Raw genomic sequence first — 12,068 nt, forward strand, 5'->3', positions numbered from 1 at the left:
AGTTTGTTGGTAAATATCTATTTAGAATTTTGTATTGAAATTCGCGGGTCTTAGTGTCCATGGCGACCTTGAAAGGTAACTTGTAGATCTGCGCCAAAATTAACCTTCATCTACGCGTGAGGACTCTCGTCCATTGAAATAAATCAAAAGACAAGTTTAGGTTGTTAATATTTAGCGAGGCTTTATTGATCAAAGGCTAATAAAATGTTACTTTTGTTCAGTGTGTGATGGTGGTTTTTGGCGAACTTGTTGTGCAAACGAACTAAGGTATCATTTATATCGTGATAACCCACCCCGGAGACAGTTTAATGGAGTGGTTATGTGAGAAAAGTTGTGAGAAAAGTTGTGCAGGCTGTGTGATTATACATATGACGCTTTATGAATATTCAAATCATCAATTATCCTACGCCCTTTGAGCTTTTTTCGTTCATACGGTAAATGTGTGCTTTCTGAGCAACATTTTGTTAGTTTAGTATGTGTGCTTTGAAATCTAAAATCTGGCCATTACGTGACATTCGGCAAGCTGTTCACCGCGGTAAAACGTAAAAAATAAGAAAACTACTTCAAAGATAAGGTTTTTATTTCCACTGTTCAAAGTTCGATACTTAACAAGTATTCTCCTGGTTTACTAAATTGTTTGGAACTTTGCTAAAAAAAGTTCTAAGTGTTTGAAAACGGCGAAATGCCGACTGTCGGCGCCATTGTCAAAGCAATTTTGTTCGGGTGCGGAGCATTTTAAAAGTAAAGAATCCCGTTTGAGGGAACTGAAAAAATATATTTACCCTCAGCAGCTATTTTACATATCCTTACCGATGCTTCCACGTTAACGTGAATGATTTCTCTCGAAATAAGAAAACAAAAACAGCCTCAGACGTTTGACCGCGGTGAAGGCAAGCTGTGAGTTGTCGCGGTGTGACGAGAGTTAATAATATGAGAAAAAGTTGTCCCGCCTGCCTGGGTTACCCTAGCTGCTGGGGCGTGGCAACTTGCTCACCCGAGTTGTCTCGCACCACGAGACGAGTTAGACGGTGGTTGACTTTTGCTGCTCGGCTGCTCAAGTAAGTTGAGCAACGTCTGACTCGTCCCCAGTCGTCTCTTATGCGAAAATTGCTCAAAAGACGACTGGGGACGAGTCAGGAGCAACGTTACGTGAGCCCTGCGTCGCGAGATCTGTCCCTGGACTGGCAATGCCCTGCAGAGCAATGGAGTCACACTGATCGATTTATAAGTCTAATGACGACCCGCAGTTGGCGGATAAGCCCCTCTCGTCGTACGCTTGAGAACGGAATGAACAAAACGGTATTACCCGAGAGCTGAATAAGCTCCAACTACACAAACTAATTTGAACGAATTCTTGGTTTTCATGTTACGTCATAAAATTCTGAAATCAAAATTCACTAGGCCTGCTAAATTTTCGTTGTCATTAGGCAAAAGATAAACTAAAAATATATATTTTTGCAAATTTTCAGATCGATAGTGTCATTCGTTTTTAAAACAGAGCATTTTGAATATTTGAGTTCACCGTCGTATGTGACATCAAGCTGAGTGCCGTGACAAAGCTGTTTTGTTTGAAAAAAGGCCTTTCCTTTCCGATTTGTGCAGATTGAACATTTCAGATATAATAAGTGGTGTTTATGTGAAAGTGTACTAGCTCTTAAGCCAAGGATAGCCGCTGTTGTAAACAGAATTGAGTTCCAGATGGTTTCTCTGACATCACGGCGGCCATTACTGTGTCCCTCAGCAGGACACAGTTATGGCCGCTCCATACAAATCTTTATAAATTTGCGTGGAAAGGTTCGGAAAATAACTCGCGAACAGTACACCGCACAGACCCGAAACTTGGAGAAATTGTTTATCTATTTATCATCTATAATATTTGAAATTCATAGCTTCTGTAGTTGAGTGGTTTCGAATTTAGTTTTTGATTGCGTGACAGTGAAAACCAGCAATTTAAGTCTCGATCACCCCAGCGCGAGATCTGGGAACGAGATTAACGAATACCTTGAGTGCAGCAATCCTACAACCGGTGCTTTTGCAATGATTAAAACTGATCTAAAACCTGACAACCCACCGATGTGCAGTGACCTTGCCCTGCCTTGATAGCACGTGCACTTATTAAATGTCGGGTCTCCAAGGTGGAGTCATAATTAAGCCCCTCAATCATTTATTCGAGGTATAATAGGTTGCAAAGAAAGCTATATACATGTCGAAAATAATGACTAAAGACCGTTGCTTTATAAATACCGGGATTCAAATAAACGCGCGCCCGCTCCACCAGGTCAAGTTTGAAATAAAAGCCGGGAGCGTTTAACAGAGAAAATACGGTAAGCTGCGACCAGCCGTTTTTTATCATCGTTGTTTAAAGTAAGTGCCGATGTCTGAGACAGCCAGCCAGCCAGCCAGCCAGCCAGCCAGACAGACAGACAGACAGACAGACAGACAGACAGACAAACAAACAGGGAGTCCTTTATAATTCTATAAATTCCCCGGGAGGTCAATTTTTTTCTCAAGACACAGCAGATAAAATAATAGCCTGATTCTCGACCGGTTACGAAGTCGCTTGCTCTCACTTTCTCCTCTGAATGAAAGCGAGCGAGCGAACTCGGACCGTTTAAGAATCAGGCTAATGAAATTAATGTACTGGTACGAGGCTGTTTAAATGTTCATTAATCAAAATGGCATTTTGGTTAAAAAACACTGGAATTCAACAATTTTTAACAATTTTGTGGTGTACGAACAACTTCAAAAATATGTTCAGTTATCTCAAAACAGTTGTCTTCCTGTCCAGAAAATGTATTGGCTTACCATCTAAGCTTGGCAATGGAGAGGGAGGGGAGTGCAGAGGCGGATCCAGGATTTTTCCTAGGAGAGGGTGCACCACTAAGGAACGGCGTAACTGACTTTTTTTTGCCGAATACCAGTTGTATAAGAAAGCTGCAGGTCATCTCATGAGGGGAGGGGGGAGGGGAGCGCACCCCCTGCAGTTCTCCCTAGGTACGCCCCCATTTAGAGTTGTGGACGGCGAGGGCTGATACGAGTAGTGAAGCAGTGGTGACTTAAAAGGGAAGAAATATTTGACAGTTATATGGGATTTTAAATAGCGTTTTCAACGCGTTCTCATCTGACAGAAATGTCAGGAAGGCACCTGCGCTTGCATCACCAAGGTTACCATTGCGCTAAAAAAGTATTAAAGTCAATTTACATAATATTTTCTGTTCAATTACGCTGTAAGCACGCGCCGCCAGTCATAATCAAAACCGACTACTTTTTTCGTATAGCAACTTTCATGCACACTGGTTCCGACAGCCTACAGGTGAATTGTCATCGCTTTAGCTCAAAACAATTAAGTAAACTTTGCACGATGTTCGTGAATGAAGTAGTTTGATCAAGTGGCCTAGTGTTTGATTTATTGCCATTTTTACCTGAGCTTTTAATATATTTTCTGTCGAAAATTACTGAATGCAAAATAAACAGTCACAACAGTGGTCAATAGTGCGATTTTTTAATCGTCCAAACATAACTAAATTTACGGTGTCGGCGACCGAACTATAGTAGTTTTAAAACATGAAATGTATAATAATTAAGCAAAGTTCTCAAGTAGATGTTCGTGCAATTGTTAAAATATTGTTTTTACATTTGTTTTAAATTCGCTTCTTAGATATTGTTCCTTTTTAGCGAGTGGTTTTGTTATTGGCGGTTTGCTCACAAGAACTGCAAACAATGAATTTTTAATTAAGGAGATCTCTTTATTGTTTGGCAAAATAATCATATGTGAAAGTAATTCCCCATGTGGATTTCTATTGGCTTCCATTGTCACATTTGCAATTAGCTGTTGCTATAATGAAATGCACTAGACTTCAAAATTACACATGGTCACTCACGAATTTCGAAAAGGAATAGTTTTCTGTCCGAAATCTGATAAATATTTGCATCGTATCGAATCAAGGGTACCTCTTTATATTGATAAGGTGGGTTGGTTTTTACTCTATCACTTCTTTAGTAATGAATAGCAAAACAAAAACGTTTTGGATACACTAGTTTTTCTCCAACAAGTGGGGTGCGCTAACAACTGGTTTTTGTATAAATTTAAATTATATGACTTTTCGTACGTCTAACACAAATGATCCGCTGATCCTGTCGAGATGAAGTAATTTGTAGCGCGGGTATTTAGAGAAGCTCCTTTTGATTCGAAAATAATCAGTTTTCGATGCAATTGTTTTTCGTTGTCGCTAAAATTATCATCGTGGAAGCGCGCAAATTTATAAAGCTAGGACAACTCTCAGCGCCACGGCTCTAACTGAATAAGTTAAAGCAAATCATCGAGTTTATCTTGTGTATTAGTCGAAATAGTTGTGAAGAATCTCTTAAGATAAATTGTATCTATTTGCGCCGTTGCTGCAAACCTGTATGCCGAACATCTTAGTAGCTTTTTTAATATATTTGTGTCAAAAATAACAAGAAATCAATTTTTTGACAAACGTGGCATGAAACAAGTGTGTAGTTTCCCGTATAGTTTATGAATTAAGGAAGCATAAATCAGTTTGCTTGTTGCCAACACTTGATTGTTTGTATTTATTTCCCTTGATATTTACCTGATAACTCCTAGCTTAATACATTGCAAGTACATTTCATTCTGTGCGCACCAGGATCGCTTGATTTTTTGACTTCATGTTTAAAGATCGTTTTGCAGTTTTGATTGTATTTAAAAAGTTTACAGCCGGGAGATGTCGGTCGCTGTTAATTTTTCCTTCACTTTTCGCTAATAGTTTGAGGGTTTCAAATCGACAATTTTTTGGCTATCTCCACGTAATCGCCTTTCCGTTTAATAAATACTTGCGGAAAAAATCGCCATAATATATTTTTATAACACTTTTTTTTAAAAAATCCGGATTCCGGCGATAAGGTGCAATACTGATATTCGCTAAACGGAAAAAGATAGTTACTCAGCTGTATATTATTTTCCTTGAAAAATACAGTCTGTTTCCTTTGCAAGGTGGTTGTAATTGGCGAACAGTTACGTTTTGTAAGAGACCGAAATAATGTTATGTCTCGTGAAATTTAAATAAAAGAATATTATTTCTACGATTTCTAATTTCGAAATGTGAAAGTTTCTAATGACCTAATTATGTGGCACGTCGCGAAATATTATTAAAACATGGAGCGAAAAAGATCAATGCTCACATGAGTTTCACTTTAATAAATGATGCGTGCTTACAGCAGCGTATAAAATATTTAGGATGTACGATCGTAAAACGGGTAAAACATCGCAAAAGACAATTATTATGCAAGGCACTGTGTATCCGGAATCCAACACTTCCGATTGGCTCGTTTTGACAAACAGCGACAGGTGTGTTGACAAGCTCTTGACACTGAAAACAATAGAAAAGCCCGCTCAATACAAGGAAAGCCAATCAAATGACGATTTGTGACAAGGGTGGTGGTGCGACGTTGTGTGAAACAGAGCATAGAGTTCCCTTTGAGACATCTGCCGCGGCTTGGCGTAAAACATCCAGATTAGTTCCTCTTTATCTTCATTGAAGGTCTTATAGCTTTGATATATTTTTTTACAACTGATGATGCTTGGTAATTTGTGAAGCGTAGAAAGCTTTAATGGGCTGGAATAATGGCACGCTAAAGCAACTTTCATTTTTAATGATTTTGATGGTTTTGATTAGTGTTTTGAGGACAACAAAGTGGAAAGGATGTGTAGCTTCATCATTTTAATAGTAACCGGGGAAGTTTGTTCATACAACTGCGGAATCTCTTAGCCTATTTACTCTCGTATTTGTTAGTGTAGGTATGTTTGTGATGTGGCACCGATAAACCAATTTGAGAACACGGTGTCAATATTTTTCCTTCGCCTTTTGCCGTCGTTGACAATGACAGCGCGAGTTACAAATTTTTTAACTTTTCACGAAAGCCGCGTTAAGTTTGTTAGGTATCATGCCTATATTTATCTTCAACTAATAAAATTCTTTATACCTATTATAGGTGTGATTTAGGCGATGTGGAATGACCCTTGTAATTCCTATGACAAGTTTGTGGTCGTTTACGATGGAAGATCAGTGTTTGGACGAAGACGAAACACTGCTGTCTGACGAGTGGGAAACACAATCCGAAGAACTTAATTTTCTTTGTAACTCGGGGGAGGAAGGTATGAATTCTTATGCGTCTAATTGAATTCCCCTTTTCTTTTCAATCTTATAACAACACCTTATTATGTATGAAAAGTGCAGCCAAAGGCTGAGTGCATATATTCATCCCTAATTCGTATGCAGCGATCATCCCTGACTGATTGTTTGAATTAAGCACGATTCTTTTGTCTTCGCTTGTTTAATTTTGCAAAGCAAGGCCTTGAAAAGGTCTCGGTCTATTTAAAAAGCACTTACTGTTTGTGCCCTGACCTATTTACTTATTCATCTCTCGTTTCACAGATATATATCGGATCAAAGAAAGGGGAATCAAAAGAAAAGAGTCCAGCAATGTTGTCGTGGAAAGCGAAAGCACCGCTGTTTCACTTGTTGATCAACGCCGCTTTATATTACAGGTCACGTTTGAAAAGTTACGTCGACTAGAAGATCCCGAAGCCTGTCTAAGACGGACAGTTTTAATAAACAATACATTGAAAATGCTTCACAAGCAAATTTACGCGGAGGAAAACCCGTTTGTTTGTGGCGGAGTGATGACTTTGCAGTCGCCCGAGGCGACCTGCACAAAAGAGGAATCTACCCCGTCAAATCCTAAAATGATACGATTAAGCTTCGACAGCAATGTCACGGAAGATTCCAGGACAAAACGTCTTGACAACACGACATCTCTAACGTCTGGGGACAACTTCTGTAGCAGTTGTATTTCCGAAGGCTACGCGGAGGATGTGGAAGATGATGTTTTTGAACCCGCAGAGGAAATTTCCTGCGATCGAGAATCGATATTTGGCGAACTGGACAATGTTTTTCATAGCTATATATGTGCCCTGGAAACGTGAGTTGCACTGATTTTTAGAAGCCTAGCTTTTTAATCGCAAATGTTTGTACTTTTGTTTATCGCACCTTGGAGTTTATTTAAATTTATACATCCCCAAGGTCAACATATATTTATATAACATTGTACATAGAGCAGATTATAATAAGTATGTAGGTATCAAGATCGTTGATGGAGAAATATTTTATGTTTAAAACCCCAAATTAACGTAATAGCTCGTTACTAAGTTATTTAGATCAAAGCTAGAGATGATATTTGTGCTGTACATGTGTACAAAAAATGCCCTGCTATCCCCCACAAACGACGTTAAATTTCTGTGATTTCCGGAACCTGCAATACCCAAAGCGCAATAACCACAGACGACGAAGACCCTTGAGATCAGAGAGTATTTATCTTTCATCAGAAGGGAAATCAGTGTTTTTCTAGCTTTGTGATAAACAAATAATACAGAAAGTCAAATACAAGCGACTTGCAAATCAGGGCATTTATCCTACCAGCTTTAATTATGGATAGACACCGCTTGCTTTATATTTTTAAATGTCTTTGAGGTGATTACCTTTGGATATTGTGGAAGGACTTATTGACAGAAGATAAAACTCAGACATGCCAACATAAAAAAAGCTTACGTTGTTATTTTTTTGCTGCCAGACAGGTTTAGTTTTGAACCAGTGCCATCAAATGGCTTTGTGATCCCTGGTGATAATTCTATTTTTTGACTTAACATATCCAAGAAAAAAAAATGCAGCAGTCAATTTTCCAGACCTTTCCAAAATCTCTTAGAGAATGTGATGCCAGCAAAATGTATTAAATAAACATTGAATAGCTACTGCACTTGTCACTGGAAAGCCCCACCCCAGGGATGAATGACACATTTTATTAGGCAGCAGCATGGTTGGGGTCAAGCTTTAAGATGAGGTGAACTAAGAGCCATTTCCCTTGTTACGGGTCTGGGATGCTAGGGGAAGGGTAATGCACTGATCTGACAAAGCATGGATGGTATTTGCAAGTTCAGTTGCTGTAGAATCAAAAAATAAGCTGCAATACAGTGACTCTGACAATGTAATTCAAATGCGCCTGATGACTAAAACCTGTCCAGGATCTAATCAAGAACCATAAAACTGGCTAATATTTTGAAAAATGTATACTTTGTCCACAGATGTGATATATGACAAATACATGGGTTGTGTTGGGGGGAATATCAAAAACCTAATAGTAAATTATTGCAATTTTTCATGAGATAAGGAGACAATAAATTATATAAGTTAACGTGTACAATTCTGTTGTCAGCCACCTAAGTCAAGTCTCACTGCATGTTTTTTAAAGAACAAGGTATTTGCGGCTGCGTTGTTGTCCGTTTTGCGGGCGGCCGTTGCCCCCCCCCCCCCTAATTGAACAGAAAAAATTACAGATATATTCAGTCACGGATTCAAGCATAGATCTGTGGATGGTGACATCCTGTCTAAGAATTGACTGAACTTGCATTTTCATCCCCTAAGACGTTGCTAAGCGACACAGGGTATTCTTACTACACCATAATGGTGTGACTGTCTTTGGAGAACTTGTGAGTGCTGATAGTTGTTTTTGATGTGTTAGGTCCTGTCAAATTGTGTGGTTCCAGAAAATATCCATACCCACCCCATGGAAGGTCATTGGAAATCAGGGAGTGTAGGGGGTCTCAAAGGCCAAAATTTTTGAAGGAAAGTATGAAGCTATAATATGGAATTTTCAGAGGAGTGGTGAAGGTTCAAATGAGGGGTGGAGGTGTGGGTATTTTCTGGTGCAACACATTTATTTTGAGGTGCTGGGGAGAAAAATTAAAAAAGTATATGTATTTACCTTATCATGTAAATATCAGTGGGAAGTTTAAGCTGTAACTTGCTTTTCAAAAGTCCAAAGATATAATTATGCAAAGCTTATTGGTACTAAGGGATTTGTACATTTATGTATCTATTTTGGATGTCATATATGTAAAGTTTGATCCTGTGAAGTGCAAACACAACTTATTATTGAGAATGGGAGAATCTAAAGCTAATGTCAAACATATTTAGAATGATTGAACAAATAATTTATGGCATAAAAAATTTAATGAAAAAACGTTTGAAATATTAAAGGTCAAGATAATTAAATTTACGAGTAAATACAGTTTATTTGTCACATTACAGCGCTTTTCACTTGAGTGTTGAAAGTAATTCTTTGCTTTATTTTTGCATTACAACGCTTAGTGATTGGCGCAAAAAAATCACCGCAATTTCTCAGCCAATCAGAAGTCAAACCAAAGCCAATAAAATTGTGATTTGCTCGCGCAAGTTTTCCTGGGCTTTATGCCAGCCACAGGTATTTGCTTTGAGTTTTGATTGGTTCACTGGATTATCTGTGTCCTTTGTGATTGGCTAGTGTGATAACCTTGGTTTTGGTTTTACAACACTCAAGTGATAACTGCTCTATACATAATAGTAGTATTATATGGAAGGCAATGTTATTTTAATTTGGGGATAGCATTGTATCATAATTTGCTTTATTTTGTTTATTTGGTAAAATGATCAACTATGAATTACTAGAAAGAACTATTCTTGCTAATCTATTTTTAACAGAAAATATTTATTTGACATTTCCTATTTTTCACTTTTTATTTATCAGCTATTGATTGACTATTTTGTTACTGTGATTATTGTAATTTAACTGACTTTGAATGTTTGTGTGAAATTGAAATGTATTGCGACTTGTTTAACAGTTGTTGCATCTGCATTTCTTGAAATCATATATTCTTTGATCATCAGAACTTAACAATGGCCAGTAAACTGTTTGATTAGTAGAAATAAAAAAAAAATGTGCATCTGTGTTTAAGTTACACAGCCCACACAAAAAATGCCATCACGGTTACCTTTGGAAAACTTGAATGTTTGCATTCCAAGGTTTTAGTATATCAAGTATGTTGTACTTTGAGTATCCTAAATTCCAAGAGTTTGCATCGGCCTATCAGTGAAAATAAGGGAGTACATAGTTTTCCACAAGCTTGGCATTTTATTATTTTATGTGAACATTATGTCATGATAAAAATTAATTGTTGTTAGTGCATTATTATAAATGTAATAATAATTATTGTAATAGCCTCTAGTAAATTGACCAAGTTAATCTATCCTCTTATTACTTAGAGCACATTATTCAAAACTTTGTAACTTATTAGTAATTTATTTGCATACAAATTAACTTTTGAAGATGTTTTGAATGGTCTTTAATTGCCTAACTAAATAATTATTTTAAATATTTCTACTATTTCTTACAATTTGTAAGCAAAGATAAAACAATTAAATATGGACTCAATAAAAAAGATTCCATTCAAACAGAAGGAACGTCCTATAATAATATTTGTGCTTTTTTGTAATGATCTTGTATTCTTGTAATTGTGTTAGTTTTTGACAAAAGACTTGGGTGAAGAACAGGCTGAAAAACCTTCTTTCGCACTGCTATATGTCTACCCTGGGTGCCAGAGGTTTTTTTCTTTTTTGCAGGAAAGACACTATTTGTGAGTGCTGAAGCCGCGATTGTGGCGAGCGAAAAAAACTTTGTATTGCAGTTCGTAATTTGATTCGCAAACTCACAATGTGATTGGCAATTTCGTAAGAAAGTTTCCAAATATTTCCCAACGAACTTCGCAAAGAGGGTGGCCAAAGTAAACTAAAATCAACTGTAAACAAAAAAACAAATTAACTAATAATTCTGGTTATAAGCCCTCCATAATCCAGGTTTACATATTAAACTAACAATTTCACTTACCCCATCGCATTGGCTGGTGCAAAGCCATAGCATGTATAGTATGTAAGATAATATGTAAAAAAAAAAAAACTAATTGGTTCAACATCAAGACTTAAATGATCTTTTTCTAGTTTTCCATACTAACCTTATTTAATTTGCTGTAATGATGTTAAGAGAAGTAACAAATCAATCAGAAACAACTCACTAGATTTGTAAAAGCAAAATTATTTCATAGTAATTTAAAATACTCATTGTTTTGGGATTGTTCTAACAGAGAGAATACCTGTAAACAGTCTTATTCCTGGAGGCTGCAATCCTTTTTGCACATGTGCAGAGTTCTCACTTTTGGTCATCAGTCAGTCGGGTTTAAATATAAGTCTGTTAATCAGGGACTCGGGGTACTCAGGATTTCAAGTGACGGGAATGATGGAATGGGGGCAAAAATCAAGACCCAAAAAAATCCCTGGACCAAAAATTAACCCCCAAAAATCCCATGCCAAATGTCTGACCCCTAAATTTCCAAAAAGGGGGAATGATATAACACAAAGAAAAACATTGGAAACATGTATGTTTTTGTACTTTATTTTGCAGAACTACGAGCCAAGGCACTACCATGAATCTTTACATAATTTGTTTTTTAATAATAAATACCCCAAAAAATCCCTACTTAACCACCCCAAAAGATACTTGCCAAATTTTCCTACCCCCAAAAAAATCCCGGAATCAAAAATATCAAATCCCCAAAAAGTCTTTGATCATCCCGTCACTTAAAATCCCAAGTACCCCCCCACCCCCCTGGGATCAGAGACCAGCCAGTGGTTGTGATTCTTGGTGCAAAGAAAATGATCACTGCCTTGGGGGTTGAAAATAACCCGTCAACTCTGAACCTCCCAGTCTCTCAAATAGGCTTTCAAATCTCCTTGTGGGATAGTTAAGGTTTAATTAACCTATTCTTGTCCCTTCCCCCTTTTTTTTTTCGGCAGGGCCATGGCATGAGATGTGAAGGGCTCTGGGTACAAAGGATTTTTTGAATTAATTTAATTTTTTTGGTTGGCTGTTTGAAACAAAAAAATCTTGAACAGAAGTAAAAAACGCCATGACTCCCATTACAACCGCATACATGAAGACCAGAAGTCATAGAATCCTCCAGAGCCCTTTTGTTTCTCGTGTCAAGGCCCCACTGGCTAAAAACAAACGAAAAGGGCTATGGCGATGAGAATAGGTTAAATCTGTAAAGGCATTTTAACTAAGTGGCCTGGGGCAAGCCTGGTTTATCATTTACTTGGAGTTTTTCATTGTTGGCCATTTATCCCATTTTTGGGGGCAATTCAAGC

The 12,068-nt window shown here is 37.5% G+C and overlaps 1 protein-coding gene across 3 annotated transcripts; it reads left to right on the forward strand.

Annotated features, from left to right (window-relative positions):
• Positions 1-5,425: 5,425 nt before the first annotated feature.
• LOC144635146 (uncharacterized) lies at positions 5,426-8,309 on the forward strand. Of its 3 annotated transcripts, XR_013567326.1 has the most exons (4): positions 5,426-5,540; positions 5,992-6,154; positions 6,435-8,164; positions 8,195-8,309. XR_013567326.1 is itself a non-coding variant. In XM_078494206.1 (3 exons), exons 2-3 carry the CDS (start codon positions 6,013-6,015, stop codon positions 6,983-6,985), a joined length of 693 nt encoding a protein of 230 aa, XP_078350332.1. In that variant the 5' UTR covers positions 5,426-5,540; positions 5,992-6,012; the 3' UTR covers positions 6,986-8,252. The 3 variants fall into 3 exon arrangements, 2 of the variants coding, with proteins under 2 accessions (XP_078350332.1, XP_078350333.1); XM_078494206.1 differs by having other exon boundaries at positions 6,435-8,252; XM_078494207.1 differs by lacking the exon at positions 5,426-5,540 and adding an exon at positions 5,551-5,797 and having other exon boundaries at positions 6,435-8,252.
• The last annotated feature ends 3,759 nt before the right edge of the window (positions 8,310-12,068 follow it).

Source organism: Oculina patagonica, chromosome 13 (genome assembly GCF_052425735.1).
Source record: "Oculina patagonica isolate OP01 chromosome 13, crgOcupat, whole genome shotgun sequence".
NCBI lineage: Eukaryota > Metazoa > Cnidaria > Anthozoa > Scleractinia > Oculinidae > Oculina > Oculina patagonica.

Bases quoted from the DNA above. Each gene is read 5' to 3' on its own strand.
- LOC144635146 (XM_078494206.1), top strand. From the start codon at position 6,013: ATGACCCTTGTAATTCCTATGACAAGTTTGTGGTCGTTTACGATGGAA. The intron at 6,155-6,434 runs GTATGAATTCTT...CTCGTTTCACAG, and splicing joins TTGTAACTCGGGGGAGGAAG to ATATATATCGGATCAAAGAA.